The following is a 23,666-nucleotide window of genomic DNA, read 5'->3' on the forward strand; positions in this document are numbered from 1 at the left end:
CTTTTACTCAAGAACATATGAAGAAGTTGATTATAAAATTTTTTTTTCAGTTTTTTAAAATTTTTTATTTATTTTTCTTTTTTTATTATTAGTTGTTCAAAACATTACAAAGCTCTTGACATATCATACATTTGATTCAAGTGGATTATGAACTCCCATTTTCACCCAGTATACAAATTGCAGAATCACATTGGTTACACATCCACGTTTTACATACTGCCATACTAGTGTCTATTGTATTCTGCTGCCCTTCCTATCCCCTTCCTATCCCCCCTCCCCTCCCATTTCTCTACCCCATCTATCGTAACTCATTTCTCTCTTGTTTTTTTTCCCTTTCCCCTCACTTCCTCTTATATGTAATTTTGTATAACAATGAGGGTCTCCTTCCATTTCCATGCAATTTCCCTTCTCTCTTCCTTTCCCTCCCCGCACTCGTCCCTGTTTAATGATAATCTTCTTTTCATGCTCTTCCTCCCTGCTCTATTCTTAGTTGCCCTCCTTATATCAAAGAAGACATTTGGCATTTGTTTTTTAGGGATTGGCTAGCTTCACTTAGCATAATCTGCTCTAGTGCCATCAATTTCCCTGCAAATGCCATGATTTTGTCATTTTTTAGTGCTGAGTAATACTCCATTTGTATAAATACCACATTTTTTTATCCATTCATCTATTGAAGGGCTTCTAGGTTGGTTCCACAGTCTTGCTATTATGAATTGTGCTGCTATGAACATCGATGTAGCTGTATTCCTATAATACCCTCTTTTAAGGTCTTTGGGGAATAGTCCGAGAAGGGGAATAGCTGGGTCAAATGGTGATTCCCTTCCTAGCTTTCCGAGGAATCTCCATACTATTTTCCAAATTGGCCGCACCAATTTGCAGTCCCACCAGCAATGTACAAATGTACCCTTTTCCCCACATTTTCTCCAGCACTTGTTGTTTGACTTCATAATGACTGCCATTCTTACTGGAGTGAGATGGTATCTTAGGGTGATTTTAATTTGCATTTCTCTGACTGCTAGATATGGTGAGCATTTTTTCATGTGCTTGTTGATTGTTTGTATGTCCTCCTCTGAGAAGTGTCTGTTCAGGTCCTTGGCCCATTTGTTGATTGGGTTATTTGTTTTCTTATTTAATTTTTTGAGTTCTTTGTATACTCTGGATATTAGGGCTCTATCTGAAGTTTGAGGAGTAAAGATTTGTTCCCAGGATGTAGGCTCCCTATTTACCTCTCTTATTGTTTCTCTTACTGAGAAAAAACTTTTTAGTTTGAGTAAGTCCCATTTGTTGATTCTTGTTTTTAACTCTTGTGCTATGGGTATCCTATTAAGGAATTTGGAGCCCGACCCCACAATATGTAGATTGGAGCCAACTTTTTCTTCTATCAGACGCCGTGTCTCTGATTTGATATCAAGCTCCTTGATCCATTTTGAGTTAACTTTTGTGCATGGCGAGAGAAAGGGATTCAGTTTCATTTTGTTGCATGTGGATTTCCAGTTTTCCCAGTACCATTTGTTGAAGATGCTATCCTTTCTCCATTGCATGCTTTTAGCACCTTTGTCAAATATAAGATAGTTGTAATTTTGTGGATTGGTCTCTGTGTCTTCTATTCTGTACCATTGGTTCCCCCGCCTGTTTTGGTACCAGTACCATGCTGTTTTTGTTACTATTGCTCTGTAGTATAGTTTGAAGTCTGGTATCGCTATACCGCCTGTTTCACTCTTCCTGCTTAGAATTGCTTTTGCTATTCTGGGTCTTTTGTTTTTAAAAATATGGAACACTTCACGAATTTGTGTGTCGTCCTTGCGCAGGGGCCTTGCTAATCTTCTCTGTATTGTTCCAATTTTAGTATTTGTGCTGCACGATTATAATATTTTTTTAAAAATATTTTGTTGAAGTTGGACATAATACCTTTATATTATCTTTATGTGGTGCTAAGGATTGAACCCAGGGTCTTGCCCGTGCTAGGCGTGCACTCTTGTCGCTGAGCCACAATCCAGTCCCATAATATTTTTAATGATATTGTATTACATCTACCACTAAGTCAATTCCTGACTTTCAGAGACCTTCATATTTTAATTATATCCTTTCCCTGCACCTCCACCCTCCTGTTATGTTCCATCTTTGTTCCTCTCCAACTCTTATTTCTTTTTCTCCTAGATAATTATTTACTGATAATCATTAATACAGTTACATGTTTGATCTTTATATATGTCGTTTTCCATTGTTTTACTTTTTTTTAATCTTATTTTCCTTATCTCTTAAAAATGGCATTAAGAAATGGCTTTAAAAATATGACAATCTTTGTACTTTGTGTGGAACATTTAGTCCTTTTCGTGTAATTATATATTTGTATTTAAATCTTCTGTTATTACTTTGGAAGTGATACTCTGGTTGCTTTAAATAAAAGATTTTTATTTTCCTTGATTTTCTGCAGTTTGACTACAGTGTGTTTTGGTGTCAGTGTCTTTTATGTATCTTGTTTGAACTTATTAGTCTTTTTGAATTTGTAATGTCTTTTATTGAAACTGGAATATTCTCAGCCATTATCTTTTAAAATAATAGGCTCCATTTTTCCTTCTCTAAGACTTCAGTTGAACAAATACAAAACTTTCTCATTTTAGCCTCTCTTGTCCTCTTTTATGTGTTTTATATCAGTTTGTTTTTCTGTGATGTGTAAAAACATTAAATACCAAGCTGATCATTGATGTACCTTTATGAATCCTATTTGATTGTTATAATTTAAGTTAAAAATATTTTTCTCTTCCATTCATATTTTCAAGAAGATCTTACCTCTTTATATTAAGAAATTCCTCGACTAGAATGTCAGTTTTGCCAACTTTAAAAAAATTTCTATTCACATATTTCTTTGAAATTGCTTAAGAGACGCTGGACTGGTCAAAATGACTATATAGTCATAAATTATTGTTATGTCTTATCACAGTTCACCTGATGTACAGTTTGACAATCATTGTTATGAGTTTTGAACAGGAAAGTGATAGAAAAAGTCATTGATTTTTTTTTTTCTTTTTTTAGTTTTTTAAAATTTTGGATGAGTAGTTTTCCTGCATAGTGATGCAGTAATCATTTCAAGCTGTCCGAGTATAGCTGAAAAGAATTTGTTATAGAAATATGAGTGTTTGTCATATTGACTTATTTCTTTGGTTGATTTCGCTTTGCCATTTTCTGGCTACTTTTTAAAAGTTTTCTTTGCTCTTTCTTCATTCATAGAAACTTAGCATTTTAGCTTTTCTTATGGTACAGATTTAATTGTTTAATATAGATCCCTGATATGAACTTTTAACACATTTGGGATAATTGGGTTTTTGGGATAGTTGGGTTTTATTCTAATTTTGGAATAGGATATTATTTATTGAAAAGCTGCATAGGTATTTCAAAGAGTTCTTGTATTCCCCTCGTACAGTTTCCCCTAATGTTATAATTTTACATTATCTGGTATATTTTTCAAAACTACTAAACTGACTTTGGTATATTGCCGTTAACTGAACAACAGGCCTTACTCATATTTCACCAAGTTTTTTCACTAAATTTATTTTCTTGGGTATCATTCTGTACTTAGGGTTTGTTAATTTTTTATTGAACATTTTGTTATATTGCAAGGGCATTATTTAAGATGGCTAAATTGGATTTCTGAAATGTTTTTAAACTATATGCTAATTATTGGACCTCCTTATTTGAATATCACACATTTGCCTTAAACTAAATAGAATTTTGCCTGTCTGGTATTCCAAAGTAGAACACTGGAAATCATTTTATTTTTAGACTTGTTGCCGGTATCACTCATTTATTCAACAACTAAATGTTGATTCCTTATGTTATACCTGGTTCTAGACTAGGATGAGGAGTTGCTGGCTAATAAGAACATAATTCTTGCTTTCTTAGAACTGATATGCTATTTGATCCCCTGTGCTTAGTCTAATTATATCCTTGAATTTATCTCTAATCAAGGTTTCTTAACCTTGGAAGTGGTGACTATTTGGGGAGTAAGTCAAATTTTTGTAATAGGCTGATGACCTTTGCACTATAGAATGTATTATTAGCATCTCTAACTCCACCCACTAAATGTTGGTAGCACCCTCTCTGTATGGTAGCATCCAGACAATGCTAGTAACTCTAGGACAAGTTACCATTTCTCTAAACTTTTTGAAATGCAAATATGATCATGCCTTGCCTCCACTTCTCTCTTCAGTGACTTTAAATAGTCTCAGTTGTTTTAATGGGGCACAGAAAATTGACCTTTCTCACCTGTACCTTGTGCTCTCCAGCATTGTGCAACTGTTTGGCAATTCTTAGAGTCAGACATGTTTTGGTTTGTTATCCCTTTGTCTCTTCACATCTTGTATTTCTCTGTGAATTATCCCTTATTTTTTGTAAATTTTAAATGAGCATCTTTTAAATCTTAGATGCCATTGTTTAGGATTAAGTGATTTTAGGTAATTCTTTACTATAGTTTTGACACATGCTTGCATCTATTTATTTACCTTTCTTTTCTTTAATATACTATTAGGCTTTACAAAATGAGTGAGTTGTTTTTTACTCTTTGTAGGCTTAACTCCTCAGCATTAGTAAATATTAAATTAAAGGCTGTAGGTAATTGGTGTAATTGATGCATTGGAGTGGCACAATAAAAGATCAGAGGTAGGTATGGAGTTTTTAAAAAAATTATATAATTGGTAGTAAGAAGAAAGACAGTCCAAGGATAGCTTTACAGTAGAGGGGAAAAAACCTGATTTTTAAGATATTAAGGTTTATGAGTGAATTAGGTTGTCAGTTTATTACACTTGGAATATTAAAACTATACTAATACAATTTAAGAACTATACTTGTCTCAGTGTTTTATGTCACTTTGTTTTATAATCAGCTTATAAATCCTGACTGCTTTATATCTCCTGGTCCTTGATTTAAATTATTAACATCAAACTAGAGTTCAGTCTAAGTGTAGGACCTCCAAAGTGGTCAGCTGTTTCTAACACTCTAGAATTTCCTTTAATATTATTTTCATAACTAACAAAAACCATAACAACAACAACAAAAAACAGCCAAAAGATCCCATCAATCTGTTTTTTTTTTTTTTTTTTTTTTTACTATTTATTCATTTACTGTAGAAGAGAGAACATGAGTATGTTCTTGGCATAGCAGCATTTACTTTCAGAGATATTAATGAATTGCCAATAGTACCTTTTCTGCTTTCTTATCTACATTATGCCTATTTTTAGCTATAGTTTATTCCATATATATAATTTTACTTCAGTAATAAAGGAACCATGGGTAGAGAGAAATCATGAAAGAAAAACCTTAAAATTTATATAGATTTTAAAGTTAAATTTGTATATTAATTTAATGCATGTTTATTTTAAGAAAAAGATTATAATACATTAAACAATCTTTTTTAATGATTTCATTGCATTTCTCTTACATTTATCATATTAGTAAAATAAACTTTTACTTTTAGATCTTCCATTTCTCATCTTTTTTTTTTTGGCATTTTTACCTATATACTTACTTTTGTTTTACTTACTTTTCTGTGCAAGATTGCTGTTAAGTTCTCTAGTCTTAGTGGGTGAGAATAATGAGTTTTGGGTAATCTGTTTCTTAGAAATGTTGTAAGGAAACAATAAGGAAATAACTTTGCCCTCAATAATATCATTATTGCCCAGATATCTAATAAGTCTGAAATCCTATCTATGTTTAAAATTATGAGATTCTCTAATGAAACTAGTTTGAACAAAGGCAGCAAGGGAGTCACTTAAAACTATATGCAAATCTTTGAAGAGAAAGTTTCTTCTACTTTCTCATTTTGAGTGCTGTATTTTGCCATGTTTCCAAAACTGTCTTTAAATTATTCCGCAGTTTGTAGTTTAACATGTATTCAATCAGGAAGGTTTTTTCCCTAGACCCTTAGATTTAATTTTTTTGTTATGTATTTCTTATTTGTTGGATTGTTTCATTTATAAATCTATAAGGTTTAACATGCAGGATGTAATTTGACATTAATGAACATATCAATAAATTATAAGATTTTAAATGTCTGGGTTTTTATTCCTTTATCACTTGTTCTTTTCCTAATATTCTCTATTTATTCTTTTATTCAGTTCATACTTTGTTCATACCTAGTTAGATTATCTACTCATTACTTATTTAAATGCATTATTGTTTTTTCAGTATTTTTTCTTTCAAAACATTTTCTTCTGCATTCCTAGTCATAATCCTAGTATAACAGTTCTATAATTTGTGCTTTTTATGTAATTATTTCTGATACAGATATTTTGTTTTATTGTCTTGGTCTTTTAATTATTTCCCTAAATGGTCTTCATATTTCCATTTGGCATGGTTTTAGTTTTCTTAACTTTCTTCTCCCTGCCTTTCTTCTGTAGTCTATTTCTTTTCTTCTTTTCCTTTCAAAAACAGACTTCCAAGATGTATTTGTATTTTTGTTTGGGAGGGGGGTTAGTTTATTTCAGGGAAATAAAGTGAATGTTTATTATGACAAAGTACCAAATATATGAAAGAGATTTTACTTTTATTTTGCTTGGATTTCTTTTCAAATTATGGTTGACCAAAAGGGTGAAACTTTTAAAGAATGACAGTTTTTCTAAGTGAGTTGAAATATTACTACTCTTATAACTGTGTGTTAATTTTTTTTGGTAAATAATAAAATCAAACTTGCTTTTAGATTATAGATATGATGAGGAACACTCCATCCCTTGTGATTTATCTGGCTAGCAATTTCAGTAGTAATTAGGAAACACTTGCCATTTCCCCCCCATCATATATTTCCCAGAATGATTTAAGTTTTATGTTCAATTTTATATCTTCGTAAATGAAACAAATTATTCTGATACAGTCTCTTACTTCAGGGATTCTTTGAATTAAAGGATTTGAACATTTTTCTAGATATCTTTTGAAACTAGGAAGTTTGTAATCAGTTGTAGGTATTTATATAATAGTGCAACAATTTTCAGCTCCTTAAGGAAGTCAGAGGGGGAAAATAGTATCTCTCAAGGCCCCAACTTCCTTAATAAGACGCCTGTAGCACAAGAATTAAAACCAAGAATCAACAAATGGGATGGATTCAAACTAAAAAGTTTTTTTCTCAGCAAAAGAGATAATATGTGAGGTGAACAGGGAGCCTACATCCTGGGAACAAATTTTTACCTCTCACACATCAGATAGAGCTCTAATCTCTAGGGTGTATAAAGAGCTCAACAAGATAAGCACCAAAGAAACAAATAATCCAATCAATAAACGGGCCAAGAACCTGAAAAGACACTTCTTGGAAAAGGATATACAGTCAATCAACAAATATACGAAAAAATGCTGATCATCTCTAGCAATCAGAGAAATGCAAATCAAAACTACTCTAAGATAGCATCTCACTCCAGTAAGACTGGCAGCCATTATGAAGACAAATAACAAGTGCTGTCGAGGATGCGAGGGAAAAAGGTACACTCATACATTGCTGGTGGGACTGCAAATTTGTGCAGCCAATTTGGAAAGCAATATGAAGATTCCTTGGAAAGCTGGGAATGGAACCACCATTTGACCCAGCTATTCCTCTTCTTGGACTATACCCAAACAACCTAAAAACAGCATATTACAGGGATATAGCCACATCAACGTTTATAGCAACACAGTTCACAATAGCTAAACTGTGGAGCCAACCTAGATGTCCTTCAGTGGATGAATGGATTAAAAAATGTGGCATTTATACACAATGGAATTTTACTCAGCACTAAAAAAGAATAAGATCATGGCATTTGCAGGAAAATGGATGGCATTAGAGAAGATTATGCTAAGTGAAGTTAGCCGATCCCAAAAAACAAATGCCGAATGTCTTCTCTGTTATAAACGGGGGAGGCGGGGTGGGGGGTGTGTGTGACTCAAAATGGGGTTGGGTGAGAGAGCAAGGGAGGAAGATTACCTCTAGACAGGGAATAGGGGTGGGAGGGAATGGGAGAGAGAAGGGAAATTGCATGGATGGTGAAAGGAGACCCTCATCATTATACAAACTATATGTATGAAGATATGTGAATTTGGTGTCAACATACCTTATATATAATCAGAGATATGATAAATTATGGTATAATGGTATATTACGAATTGTAATGTAAAAACAAAACAAAACAAACCTAACCAGTTGTTTTCAAACGTGTCCACATCATAAAAGTCAGGAAACTTTAAGAAACTGTCACAGAGTTGAGAGGCTAATGACAAATTTCAATGCTGTATCCTGGATTAGATTCAGTAAAAGAAGAAAAAAAGACATTGATAGGAAATGTGAAATTCAGATCAAATTTGTAGTTGATTATAACAATAATTTCTTAGCTTTATGTACTACAGTTATAATATGTTAACATCAGAAGAATCTAACTGAAAGCTTATGGAAACACTATTCCACATTATATTTTTGGAAATCTAAAATCATTTCATAAAGTGATAGTTAATAATCATAGAATACATTAATAAATAACAGATTTTCAATGAAAAAAAAAATTTTTTTTTTTTTTTGTTACCAGGAATTGAACTCGGGGGCACTCAACATCTGAGCCACATTCCCAGCCCTTTTTCTTTTTTATTTTGAGATAGGGTCTCACTAATTTGTTTAAGGCCTCCAATTGCTGAGGCTGGCTTTGACCTGCTTCAGCCTCCCAAGTAATTAGAATATAGGCATGGGCCACCATGTCCAGCATGAAAGTCTTTAAGATTAGAAGAGAAACTGTAATCAGGTAGATTTACTTTTATAATACCTAATGATTTGGTTTTTGAGGGTCAGTACTTATAGAATGTTTGTATAAAAATATTTAGTTTGGAAAACATTTTTGTACCATTTATTTTCATAGCAACTCTGTACCGTACTCCAATTTTTTTTTTTTTTAAGAGGGGGAGAGAGAATTTTAATGTTTATTTTTTTTAGTATTTGGCAGACATAACATCTTTGTCTGTATGTGGTGCTGAGGATCGAACCCGGGCTGCACGCATGCCAGGCGAGCGCGCCAGCGCTTGAGCCACTTCCCCAGCCCCGTACCCCTACTTTATTAATGAGAAAAACCAAAGCTTAGAGAGAGAGTACTTACTTCAGTTAGTTCTTTCGTTATTTTGCTTTAGATCTTACACATTTAACTTTATATCACATTTATATAGCCCCTTTTCCTTTTGCGAATTTCTTCTTTTAAATATTTTATTAGTTGTCAATAGACTTTGTTATTTATATGTGGTGCTAAAAATTAAACCCAGTGCCTCACACATGCTACTGCAAATACTCTACCACTAAGCTACGACTCCAGCCTCCTTTGTGAATTTCTTTATATGTTAATGTTGAACTAGCTGTATCCTATTGATTTGGGTACAGCAGTCTTTTGAATTGTGCCTCAGTATATGAACTCTAAAAACAATAAAACATGGTATATTCTTTCAAGTATATATTGCCAGATAAATCCTTAAATTTAAGAAGAGAGATTTGATTTCTTGAGAGAATTGTAAGAATCTTGGTATCAAACCAATTAATTTTTTTTCTGAAATGAAATTTTGTTTTTTGAACCCTTTGGTTTCTTTTACTGAATTGGCTTTTTTTTTTTTTTTTAATAGTTATGTCCTTTCTGATCCTTTCTCATTGTGGTCAAGAGAGAAAACTGCAATTAATTATCCCAAAGCAATTTTATATTATCCTATTCTTTTCTCCCAAAAACTCTTCAACATATTATTACTAGAATTTAGTCAAATGTGTCACATAGCTTAGAAGGCATCTACATTTTTCCCTACCTCTCAGTCTCTTCAACACTTGACTTCTTTATGTGCTTTAGTACTATTCTGTTTCCAGCCTGAGGCCATCCATTGTACATGCTGTTTTTCAACCTGGAACATGCTCCCTTCTTACCAGTATTCTTTGGCTGTTTGTTTTTCAGATCTTAGTTTAAATGTCTGCTTTTTAGAGACATCTGCCTGGACTTTCTGATAAACTGCCTCCCATGTTTAGAACTCTTTTATTTATATTTCAAGATTTTCCTATATCTTCTGTTTGATAGTACTTAATCATTGTTGTAAGTCTGTTTCATGTCTTTTTTGCCTGATAGACTACAATCTCCATGAGGGTAAATACCATGTTTTTTTTTTGTCCCCTGGTTGCACTCTTTAGCCTGTAGTTGGCTCATAGGTGCTCTATAAATATTTGTTGACTCCACATTGAATGATTAAAATGTTTGACATAAAACTACATAACTTAAAATACTTTTTTATTTAAAAGAAAAACAAGGTTTGTTAGGTTTACCTCAGTGAGAGCCTATGTTTAACATAAATATGAGGCCCTGGGTTTAGTCCTTAGCACCACTAAAATAAAAGGAAATTTAAAAAGTGTTGAAGGAAATAACTTTAAAAAAGGTATAATATTGAAAATATTGTACCACTGTAGTATTTTGAGATGGCAACAGACTGGTTTCTAGGAAATAAAAGGGGAAGATAAATAATATTCCTAGTAATTTAATGTCTGCTTTTTATTTATTTATTTATTTTGTGCGAGGGGATTAAACTCAGGGACACTCAACCACTGAGCCACATACCCAGCCCTATTTTGTATTTATTTAGAGACAGCATCTCACTGAGTTGCTTAGTGCCTTGCTTTTGCTGAGGCTGGCTTTGAACTCCCAGTCCTGCGCCGCTGGGATTACAAGCATGCGCCATTTCGCCCAGCCTGTCTGCCCTTTTTTGATGTGCTTGTTATATACTTGGTTCATGAAATTTTTGGTTTAATTCTTGAGATCATGATATCATTACTTTCTGTATTTTACTAGATAGTATTTCAGTTTGCCTTTTTATACATTATTCATCTTTAATGGTAGCTGCTATATCTTAAAAATGTGATATTTTTGAAATAGGTACAAGTAAACATTAAAACTGAAAATATTGGGGCTGGGGTTATGGCTCAGCGGTAGAGGGCTCGCCTCACATGTGCAAGTCCCTGGGTTCGATTCTCAGCACCACATAAAAATAAATAAAAGTTATTATACAACTACAAAAAATATTTTAAAAAACTGAAAATATGAATTTGAATTATTTGGAAAGTAGTTACTTTGTGTACAAATTTTTTTAGTGTAATAAAGAAGAGAGAAACATTTAGTGGGTATTGTGTTGCCTGAGTTTCCTTTACTCTTCTATTCCCCGTTACTTGTTTCTCCATTTTATGAACAAAAACTAATTAGAGGATTATCCTTTTAATGTTGCTCTCCCTTCCTACTTTGACTGAAGATGTTATTTTGTCTTGTTCCTTTGTTGGTCAGTTGCTAGTTGCTGATGAAGAGACTGGATGACTCGTGGAATAGACCAATATGTGTTGAATTATTTTATAGATTATCTGACTCTTGAAATATTATTATTTGGTTGTTATTTCCTGCTAATATATATTAGTAACCTGAAAATTTCTGTGGCAAGCCTTTCCATTGTGGCTCTACAGTGAATTATAAGTTGTTCCTTATATAGTTTCCTCCTAAATTATCTTTAACATTTTTCTCTTTTTTACTTCAAAGTGTCACTAAGCTAAAAGTAGCTTTGTGATAGCTTACTTGCCTAGCATTTATTAGGTCCTGTATTCAGTTCCCAGTACTTCAATAACAAAACCAAAAAAACCTCATAGGGAGAGATTTTTAGTGTGTGCATGGTACTAGGGATTAAACCTAGAGGTACAACAAACTTTAAAACAAAATTGATTATCTTATGGCTTTCTAATCAAAACGTGAATTCTTTCTTTAAAGCATCTCATTTTCAAGCCAGTGTCAAATTGGCGATGATCATTTTTTATAGTATAATACATATTTACATTTTGTGCAGTTTTTAATTTTTTAAAAATATTGTTTAATTTTCACATCATTATCCCTAGGTCTGTTTTTATTAGTCTTTAAATTTAAGTTAATCTCTTCAGACATTTTAGATTTTTTCTTTACTGCCTTTTTAAATTTCTTGAAGTAGATTGATCTGTATTTTATTTAATAATGAATTAGAATGAATACGTGTCCAATGAAGAAAGCTTAGAAAACAGAAGAGCTCCAAAATTGTTCTCACTGGTTATCTTCTATTAATACTTTGGAATGTTCCTTTTCAATCTTTCTCCCTAATATTTGTGTCCATTGCCACACTGTAATAGTTATTGGTAAGAATAGTCCCATATTGGGGATAATAGTCCTTTTATCTCCAAGGTTGGTTGAGGATTAAATGAGAATATAGGTAAAAGTGGTTTGAATAATGTCTGGTGTATAATACAGCATTCAGAAAATATTAGCCATTATTTTGCAAATCAGTTGCATACAAGAATTCCTTATGTTCTACATATCTTTTTCCACTCTGCATTGTATTTTGTATTGTATTTTGACATTTACTGACCCTCTTTATAGCATCTAATTAGACTTTCTATCATCACATTCTTGAAATCTCAGTGAGAACCTCTTAGTAAGCTCCATATCAGTTTTTTCCTTTATTCATAGCCATTTTCTCAAGGTATTTGATACCTGGCTTTTGGCATAACTTCTGTGTTAGAGATTTATTATTAGCTATGTTTTGTTGTTGCTTGGTTATTTTATGTTTCTGTGTGTGACTCTCATATTCATATTTCCTTTTCATTATAATACTTTTGTGGTTCTTTAAAGCAAATAACATTTCATGTAATTTTATGCCTTTATAGTATATTTATCTGATAGAAATTCTGAAACCATCAACACTTATGACCTTGCAATGAACTTGGAAGGTCATTTCTATAAAAATTTGCTGTCTGAGTGTCTGGTCATGAATATAGCATTATTTCTCTGGGAAATTAATTACCACCTAAATTTGGACATGGCATGTATGGGAAATAAATTCAGTTTGTAATTTATTTTCATGTACTCTTTTTTTATGTACTCTTGTTTTTAATTACTATTTTTGTAGTTCATTCAAGTTTAGTTTTATCAATTTCTTTGTCTTATAGTAATGTATTATTAGTCTTATTTAGAAAATCTTTATTAATGCAGATTGTGGAAATTAAAATGAAGCCTAGGTACTGATTATCCAGAATTTACTCTTGTGTATTTAAATTGAGGAACATTTTCTGTATTTATATATTATACATCATAATTTCATAGTTACTTTTACATTTTACTCAAAGAAACCTTGGGAGCCTTTATTCCAATTGTTTTCTTTTACCAGAAGCACAGATAGAATAAAATTAGTCAAAATGATATTTTAAAAAATGACTTTAATAAAAATTATTTCAAACAACCTTCTGGTGAAATGTCCTGATGTTTCTTATTTGAACACCCATATTTTCTATATGAAACGATGCCCAAGTTGTACTGAGACACTTTCTGACTTTCAATATTCTGTATTGCTTTCTCATCTTATTTTTCTGTTACAAAAATTGTTACTCCAGGTTTTGGAATCTAAAGCTACATGCTTCTTGAATTCATTCATTAGGTTACTGTCAAGGCTGTTTTCATAAGTTGATAGAAGTTATAGTGACTAGTTCTTCTTGGGTCCTCTAATTCTACTATATAGCTTTTATTGTCCTTAACAGTCACAAAATAACAATAACAAAATAGTAAACTCTGCATTTTTGTTATTTGATAGTGATTTTAATTTTTCCAAATTATCTTTTAATTTTGATCTTGAATAAGTTATTTTGGTTTTGTGTACTTTACAGTACATGCAAAAGGAGGAAAAGTCTGCATATTTTGATGATGGTATTTCTGCATTAGTATTTATTTTTATCATGTATTTTTCTAGTATCCTCAAAAAGGTAATTGCTAAGGTTATTATAGATGCTCTTTTATAGTAACTTCTTTCCTTTTTTATGAACTTGTTTCAATAGTACATATTTGTAGTGAGAGAAACTAGGGCAGCTTTGATTATGTTAATCTTTTTATAAAATCATCTGTATTGAGAACTTGGACCCAGCCTATAGAAAGAAAGCATGACCATGTTCCTGGACTTAAAAAAAATGTCAGTTCTGTGGCTGGAGTTGTGACTCAGTGGTAGAGTGCTTGCCTACCATGAGTGAGGTACTGGATTTGATCCTTAGCACCACATAAAAATAAATATATAAAATAAAGGTATTGTGTCCATCTACAACTAAAAAATAAAAAATACATATTTCAAAAAAAGGCAGTTCTTTGCCAACAAATGATTTTAGACTTAAATTTCCAACAAGTTTTTAAAAAAACTTGCACTTATCTGCAAAATTAATTAATCAATAATCAAGAATAAGATGGTTTTTTAAAAAATATTTTTAGTTGTAGATGTATACAATACCTTTATTTTATTTATGTATTTTTATGTGGTGCTGAGGATTGACTCAAGGACCTCACATGTGCGAGGCAAGTTTTCTATCACTGACCTACAGCCCCAGCCCTGAGAAGAGATATTTTTAAATGGAATCATAATGAAGAGGAATACCCAGATTTTAAAACATTATATAAGTATAAAATTGAAATTTTGGTAGTGGCATATTTAAGGCATGTCATTGGCCTAGTGTGTGTGTATGTATGTGGGTGTGTATAAATATTATATATTGTGTATATGTGTACATATATATACATATGTGTGTATATATATATATATATATATATATGTGTAATCACAATATAACAGAAAATAGGATTAGTAAATGGGAAGGCAGGAACCAAATGATCGATTATTTGGGGGAGGAAAAATACCCTTAGAGACTCAGTAGTGTGTACTAAAATTGCAGATGTATTAAAAAATTAAATGAGGGGCTGGGATTGTAGGTCAGTGGTCAAGCACTTGCCTCAGCACTACATATAAATAAATAAAATGAAGGTATTTATCCATCTACAACTAAAACAATTTTTAAAAAGTTAAATGAGAACTTTAAGCCACAAAAAGCATTAAGTGACTATTTATTGTACTGTTTTCTAGTAGGAAGACTTTTCATATTAAAACTAAAGTAGAAATCAAAGGAAAGGAAAAATGTCGATTAAAATGACTGTGTAAAACTGTGGGATGTCAGATAACAACAGAATATGAAAGCCAAGTGTATTGTGGAAAATGGAAGTGTTTCCCTAGTAATATAACTGGAGAAATTGAGGTTTAGAAGAGTAACTTGCATAAAGTCTCCACAGTGTCAGATTATAACAAAAATCTTTCAAACTTAAAACCTCTTTCTCATTAAGGAATATGGCATAGCTATTAAGATGCTGTTCATGAGGAAACAGTTAAAATTTATAAAGTGATTGTTTTGGGTAGTAGAATTAAGGATTCTTTCATTTATGCTGTTATTTTCTAAATCGAGTATGAATTAGTATTGTGATTAGAGAAATAAATCAATTCTTAAAAACCACTAGATGTGGATTAATAAGAAGTGACTTGGGAGTTTGATTTATCATCTTACTACCTAAAGAAGAAATAGATAAGAAGCCATTGTCTGGATATACTTATCATTATAGCTAATTATGTTTAAGAAATTGTGGGTCTCTTGTTTATCTCTAGTGAGTATATAGAGTTGTATATATAGACTTCATTTTAAAGATTGCTCTGAATGATTTCCTACAAATGACATTTTTCACTATTTTGTTCCTTTTTACTTTAGACTTTAAACGGACTGATAATTCAAGTGAATAACAGTGATTTCTGAAATTTTTATTTCATTTTCTGATCTGTTTTCAGAAAATTGAGTAAATGTGTTGTTTTATGTTTTAGTCAGCTTTTGAAACAATTGGCTTCATTCCTCTATTCTCCATGTGAGGCTGAACATGCCATTGCAAGAGAGTGTAGTGGAGGGAAGCAGCTCACATCATGATCAGAAAGCAGAGAGAGAGAGAGAGAGAGAGAGAGAGAGAGAGAGAGAGAGAGAGAAATCGATTCTCCAGAGACAAAATATATACCCAAAAGCCATGCCCCGAGTCCCACCAACACCACCCATATCCTACCACTTCATTTACCACTGAAGGGGATTAGTTCAATGATTGGGTTAAGACTCTTATAACCCAATTATATCCTCTGAATCTTCTGGCTTTGTCTTATATGTGACCTTTGGGGGACACCTCACATCCAAACCATAACATGTATTCTGCCCTCCTTTGCAAGTTTATATATATGTAGCAGTTGAAATGAAACACTAGTTAGAGACATTTTGGAGTTTTTACTCTATCAGATAAAGAAATCCTCAGTTTTTGTTTTATTCCTAAACCTAATTGTTTTAGTACTATGTAATTTATCAATTTGCCTGATATACATGGATCATCTATTAAACAGCAGCCATAATTTTCATCTCTTATTCTAGTTGAAATAGAAAACAAAACAAGAAAATACTGCCCATGTGTAGTTTGTTATGTTGTAGTGGGAGGAGGTTGGAAACAAGAAAGGTACATAATAAGCAAATAGTATCAGGTGACTAATGATAAAAAACAAATACAGAACTACAGAAAGGTGGGTCAAGGAAGGTATTAGGGAGTAGGCTGCAATTTCCAGTGGGCTGAGTTTAGGCTTAATTGAGAAAGTAATAAACATCTGAGAGAAGACTTAAAAGTGGTTGGCATTGTAGACTGAGGCAAAAAGCCAGTTTCTAAGTTAGTAGCTTGTCTGATATGTTGGAAGAATGGGGGAGGTTAGAATGGATAGGGCAGACCATGGGGAGAAGTAGTGGAGGAGGTCAGAGAGTAATAGGAGATAAGTTGGTGCAGGGTCATATTAAGTTAATGGATAAGGACATTTGCTCTTATTCTGAATGAAATGAAATGAAGAACACTACCAAGTTAGGATGCATTTGAAATTCATCACAGTCTTATTGCAGGAGGTATCTTTCTGACACTTGAGGATAAGAAAGAATTTGCCAAGTGAAAAGGATTTAGAGGTGCTTTGGCAAGCTTTAAGAATATTTCCAAGGAACTGAACAGACACTTCATAGAAGAAGAAATACAATTGATCAACAAATATATGAAAAAGTATTCAACATTTCTAGCAATTAGAGAAATGCAAATCAAAACTACTCTAATATTTCATCTCACACCTGTCAGAATGGCAATTATCAAGAGGCAACAATAAATGTTGGTGAGGGTGTGGTGAAAAGGGTATACTTGCACATTGCTGGTGGGACTGCAAATTGGTGCAACCACTATGGAAAGCAGTATTGAAATTCCTCAGAAAACTGGGAATGGAACCACCATTTTACCCAGCTATCCCACTCTTTGGTTTATACCCAAAGGACTTAAAATCGGCATACTATAGTAACATAGCCACATGAATGTTCATAGAAGCTCAGTTCACAATAGCTAGATTATTGAACCAACCTAGGTGTCCCTCAATGGTTGAATTGATAAGGAAAATGTGGTGTATATACTCAATGGAAGATTGCTCAGCCTTAAAGAAGAGTGAAATTATGGCATTTGCCAATAAATGGTTGGGAGTTGGAGAATGTTTATGCTAAGCAAAATAAGCCAATCCCACAAAACCAAAGGCCGGATGTTCTAATATGTGGATGCTAGTTCACAATAAGGTGGGGGGATACTAGGAAAGAATAGTGTTACCTTAGATTGGGTAGAGGAAAGTGATGGGAGGGGAGAGGAGAGGAGAGGATGTAGGGATTGGAAAGATAGCAGAATGAAAGATATTATTACTTTATGTGTATACGTGACTACATGAACAATATGATTCTGCAATATATACACTTTATGTATCTATTTTTATGTGATGTTGAGGATTGAGCCCAGCACCTCACATCTGTGAGGCGAGTGTTCTACCGCTGAGTCACCACCCCAGCCTCAGTATATGTACTTCTTTTTTAATATTTATTTTTTAGTTATATGGATACAATATCTTTATTTTTATGTGGTGCTGAGGATCGAACCCAGTGCCTCACGCATGCTAGGCGAGTGCTCTACCTCTGAGCCACAACCTTAGCCCCCCCAGTATATGTACTTTTAAAGCAAAGTCATGTGCTACTCAATTTAAGTTTAAGTTTAAAACTGTAAATAATGTCATGTAAAGAACTTAATTCTTTGTGTCCTCTTATATGTTTAATCGTGCTCGTTTTAAAAATTAACATTCTAGTTCAATAAAAAGAATTCCTATAATCTGAGACTTTTTTTACTCAAAAATCCAATTGTTATACTTTTATTAGAAAGTGAATAATCACCATTTGCTTTTGTGCCATGCAGCTATAAATTAAATTGAACTATTTTGTGTATCTTAATTAAGATTCATTTACATACTTTTTTTGAAAGGTTCTTTACTCAGTTGTGAGAAATACAAGAGAATTTTAGTTCATTATTAAAGTAGTTAAGATCTAAGTAGGGAATATTGACATTGGTATACATACCTTTGTAAAAATTATTTACTTATTTGGTTTGGTCAGGTCTTCCTCAAATTTAGCATTATTCAGTTGTACTTCAGGTACTGAACAATACATAACATTTCTTCTTATCTAACACCAATAGTTATAGTTTGAACCCTTGGAACTTTTATATATTATTCTGTCTGTCTGGCATATATTTTAGTGCTGTTGCACAAGTTTGTAAAGTGGTTTAATGCAAGGACTCTGCTAGTTATAGTCTTTAGGACATGTTCATAGTGTAGCTACTAAGTAGCTCAATAGTTAACTGGTTAACTAAGCATTATGAAGGGTAGTGTACAATATAGTTTAAATTATGTTGCACTTATTTGTTTGGTACTGCAGATTGAACCCAGGAGTGCTTAGGCACTGAGCCACATGAACCACATCCCCAGCTCTTTGTGTGTGTGTATATGTGTGTGTATGTATTTTTGAGACAGGGTCTCAATGTTGAAGCTGGTTTTGAACTAGTGATCCTCCTGCCCAAGCCTTCCACAACACAGGGATTACCGGTGTGTTCCACAGCAGCTGGTCTGTTTCACTTTTAATGGGTTTCTGGAAGGTTTTACTTGAACACTTAACTGTAAAGTGATTTTTTTGAAAGGGATATTCTTTTTTCAGTTGACTCCCAAAATAGAAATAGTTAATTTTACCTCAGCTCAAATATTTAGTAAAAAAGTTTAGGACAGTAGTAACATTTTCTTACGTGTAAAGGAATTGTTTTTTTTTTTTTTTAACCTAGACAATACTTTGTTAGCTTTGATTTTTAGATTATTTATATAAAATTTTAATATGCATACTAGTGCCTGATCATTGCAAAATGGTAGTTTTAATTATCTCCAGCATTTTCATACCTTCAGAATCATGCTAAATATTTTCATAAAATTTGACATTTTGAGAATTTTATAAGTTTTTAATAGAAAGAATTAAACCACATCTTGAAACATGATCAATGTTTGTATGGTATGTCATCACTTATTTTCTTACAGAACAGACAGGTGAGTCTGAGATGTCAGTACTTGGTATTTGAATAAGATGATTTGAGTTTTCTTAAGGCAGAACAATTGATGTCTGTGGTATTATGTGATTCTTACATGAAATCAGTTTGGAGTCCAAGTATTGGAGGATGTATTTTACCAATTCATTTCTGTGCAAAAGGAAAATGTGTCAGAGGCCAAACTGTGATGGAAACTTTCTAAGTCTTTGTAAATTAACTTTTTAAATCTCTATATAACCAGCTTAACCATAAACATGCCAGTTAGCAACTGTCAAACCTTGTCTTAGACATTCCCAGTTGTTAGAATAGATCGTTATATAGAATTTATATGCTAACAGAAAGAGAAATACTCTTCAAATATAAAGTGATTGCTTTAGCTGAAGAACATTTAAGCAGGATATAAGTTTATTTCTTTGAGATATTCTTGCTTTAGAATGTAATATTTAGCATCCATCTTCATCTCTCTTTACTAGGTCCCAAGATTTTTTTTTTTTTCCTCTTTTGGCTTGCAAATGCAGTGTGAGTCAAAAATGTACTGGATATGGCGGGGGCCGGGGTGCTGAGACTCATTTTAATACACCTGAGATATTTATGTTTCATCAACTTTTAGGGCACAATTGTTAGGTCTAAATCTAGGTTAAGTAGTATTTTGTGTATATATTTTTCTTTGGGACCAAATTCAAGTGAGAAAATATAGTGCTAAATATTCAGTGTAGGTGGTGTGTCAAGCACGATACCTTCTATTAAAAGATAATCTATAGGTTGTTGATGTGGCTGCAGATCAGTCAACACATATTTATTGAGCACCTTCTTTGTCCATAAGTTAACATTATAACAAATAAGTACATTAGTAATTTAGATAAAAGAGATCATTTTGGGCTAGAGTCAACATATATAGCTTTGAGGAGGAAAATGAGCTTCAGTCAGATCTTGAAAGATGGTTAGAATGAATAAATTCTAATTTATTCATTAGAATAAATGAGCCAATGTATTCCAAAAAAAGAATAATCATACAAGTGTTTAACAAGTCCCTAATTTAATTATTATTTTTTAATAATGCAAGTGATTTATTTGTGTCTTATTTCAGAGTTTTCCTAAATATTCTGTGTGGCATATTTAGAATGTTCAAATATTGGTTGATCCAAAAAAAAAATAATAATCTCTAATTTGCTGTGTTAACTACTTTTATAAGAAAAACTATATCTTGGGGATCTTTCTAAAGAAATAATATAACACTGCTTTTTGTTCTTAAAGAGCTCTAGAAAAAGTAAAGAAGTCTGGGTTTTAATCTTACCTCATACCTTAGTGTGTGACTTTGGAGAGGCCATTTAATTGTTTGCTAATTTACAAAATGAGAAGATGCCTGGCTAAACTTATTTCAGGTGAAATAATTTGTTTTTATTGACTATTTTTCAGACTCTTAATCAGGAGCCACATATATTAGAAAGCATTTTATTTTTGCAAACATGCAAATTGAAATATGTGAACTCTTAAAACTTGATAATATAAGAAAATTTAATTCTGTTTATATTAATTTCTCTATGTTTTCTTGGTAGCGGATACACTGTTTTCAAGGAAGCTGAATGGGAAATATAGACTTGAGCGACTTGTTCCAACTGCAGTATATCAGCACATGAAGATGCATAAACGAATTCTTGGACACTTGTCATCTGTGTACTGTGTAACTTTTGACCGTACTGGCAGACGTATATTTACTGTAAGTAATTTTTAAAAATTATTTTTACTCATATACGGTATTTAAGAAATGTTGCTTATACCAGGCGTGGTGGTGCATGCCCATAATCCCAGCAGCTTGGAAGGTTGAGATAGAAGGATTGAAGATTCAAGGCCAGCCTCAGCAACCTTAGTAAGACTCTATATCAAAATAAAAAAATAGATAAAAAGGTATGAGAATGTGGCTCAATGGTTAAGTACCCCTAGGTTGAATTCCTGGTACTAAAAACATTAAAAAACAAAAAACAAAACAAAAAAAACCCCAAACATTGCTTATAGGTGAATGTAAAAATAACTGTAAATCCAGTTAAACTATAACTCAATGTGCAATATACAGACTTTTCTTAAATTTGGACTTCAAGTTTGGAGATTTCATGAAAGACATGTTGTAGCAGTCACAGTTATATTATGGGCCCACATGATGAATAAATGTAGCTCTTAACATTATATCAAATATGTAGTTTGACATTTTATAAAATGTCATGCAATAATTTTAATTCTAAACGAAGGGCATTTCCCAAGTATGTTAAGCAAATTGTAAGAGACTATTAAATATACCATTTTATATTTTCCATAGAAAACCATATGCTAGTCTGGGAAAATTCCCTTTAAATAGTGATAGAAAAATTTCTGAGCATATCTAATACTCTTTGCTTATGATCTTCTTATCTTTAACACCTCATTTTAAAAAAATATCTAATGTTTTTTTTTTAAAAGTTATTTGGATTTGTTATTGTTTCGTTTGAATCCCCTCACTCATTCCTTGGTGCTAGAGACCCACATGCTAGGCACATACTTTATCACTGAGCCAAACCCAGCCCTCTCTTTTAACTCGTTGAATGTACAAAAGTAAAGTTCTATAGCTTTAAGTGAGAAAATTACTTTTGAATATTTTAATTTATTTTCAGATGCCTTAACTATTAAATCTATTAAAGGTAATACTTACTATTAACCACTACTGTGGTTATACTTATTATTAAACACTACCCTGTGGGCTGAAAATATGCATTCATTCATTCTCAAAGTCCTTAATTGCCTTTGAAATAAGAAAATGGGAAATACAAGGTAAAATGGTAATTCCCATTTCTGTCTTTGAAGAGAGCAGCTGTAAACTTTGTAGTCATGATAATTTGCTTGTAAACTGAATACATATACCTACTTTTTCTCTTCTATCTGTACACACAGTGTGTTTCAGTAAAACAGCTAAACAACAGGATGAGGGAAAATTTTTTCACATACTTTATTGTTGACTTTAGTCCATTAGGTATTTGTAGATCACTTTCTCCATCAATATTTTCCCTATTCACTCTCACTTCCCCATTGTTCTCTGAAACAAAAGTGAAATTTTCTAAACTCTCTGACAAAAGTTTTTTTTTCAGAGTAGAGAGTAGGTATCTGTATTCTGCTTGATACAGTAATTTGTTCTCATAGTAAATGAAAATAAGTCATTCAAGTTGAATTCTTTCAAAAGCAGTAATCATGAGAAAGAAGGGTTATATTGTTTCCACTTTATTTTGGTGACTATTAAAGTTATGTGACTGTAGTTATGTGCTTATTACTACTTATGAGTTATAAAAAATACATAACTTCAGTTTTTTTATATTTTTAGTTGTAGATGGACACAATACCTTTATTTTATTTATTAATTTTTATGTGATGCTGAGGATTGAATCCAGTGCCTCACAGTGCAAGGCAGGTTGCTCTATTAATTACTGAACCACAGCTGCTGTTCAACTTCTTCAGTTTTGATTTTGGTGGCATACCTTGTAGGAATTCTTTATGTTAGAGCCATGCACAGTGGTGCATGCCTGTAAAACCAGCAACTGGGGAGGCCGAGGCAGGAGCATTAAAAGTTCAAAGTCAGCCTCAACAACTTAGCAAGGTCCTAAGCAACTTAGCAAGACCCTGTCTCAAAATTGAAAATAATTTTTTAAAAGGCTGGGGATGTTGCTCAGTGGTTAAGTGTATCTGGGTTCAATCTCTGGTAGAAAAATAAAAGGGATTCCAAGCATTTATCCTACTTCATGAAGCATTGTGTTTTGAGATGAATCTGATACATAATCTCCAGAATTTTGGGAAGGAAAATGCAATGAAATAATGTGCTTGTTACTATCTTATGAGTCAGTAGTAGGATGATAGGTATATAGTTGGAAGAGCAGTTTGAATCAGGGTTTAACAAACTACCGTCTGTGGGTCATTCTAGCCCATCACCTGTTACAATAAAGTTTTATTGATATATGCACACTCAGCTCATTATGTATTGAGAAGGGGGTGCTTTTGCACTACCATAGCAGAGTTAAGTAGTTGTGACAGACTGTTTGGCATGCAAAGCCTAAACTGTTTATTATCTGGCCCTGTACAGAAATTTGCAATCCTTTTCTAGATATTTAATTCCTACTTTGAATTTGGGAAACAGGAATAATATGTGAAGAGGAAGCTGCTTTCTGGTTGCTTTCTTTAGTTGAAGGCACATAAATAAAGGGAAGAAAAATAAGTAACAAACACTGTACTTTTCTTGATACTGAGGATTGAATCCAGGAGTGCTTAACCACTGAGCCAATCCCCAGTCCTTTAAAAATATTTTATTTAGAGACAGGGTCTCACTGAGTTACTTAG

The 23,666-nt window shown here is 32.6% G+C and overlaps 1 protein-coding gene and 1 pseudogene across 2 annotated transcripts in view; one reads left to right on the forward strand and one right to left on the reverse strand.

Annotated features, from left to right (window-relative positions):
* Positions 1-23,666, forward strand: part of Phip (PHIP subunit of CUL4-Ring ligase complex) — a 122,397-nt gene that overhangs the window by 17,795 nt on the left and 80,936 nt on the right. For both annotated transcript variants that reach the window (XM_078019701.1, XM_078019700.1), the window contains exon 7: positions 20,873-21,033. In XM_078019701.1, coding sequence (XP_077875827.1) covers positions 20,873-21,033 — 161 coding nt within the window. The remainder of the gene's footprint in view (positions 1-20,872; positions 21,034-23,666) is intronic.
* LOC120889410 (U6 spliceosomal RNA) lies at positions 1,764-1,860 on the reverse strand (annotated as a pseudogene).

This window comes from Ictidomys tridecemlineatus, chromosome 8 (assembly GCF_052094955.1).
Source record: "Ictidomys tridecemlineatus isolate mIctTri1 chromosome 8, mIctTri1.hap1, whole genome shotgun sequence".
Taxonomy (NCBI): Eukaryota; Metazoa; Chordata; class Mammalia; order Rodentia; family Sciuridae; genus Ictidomys; species Ictidomys tridecemlineatus.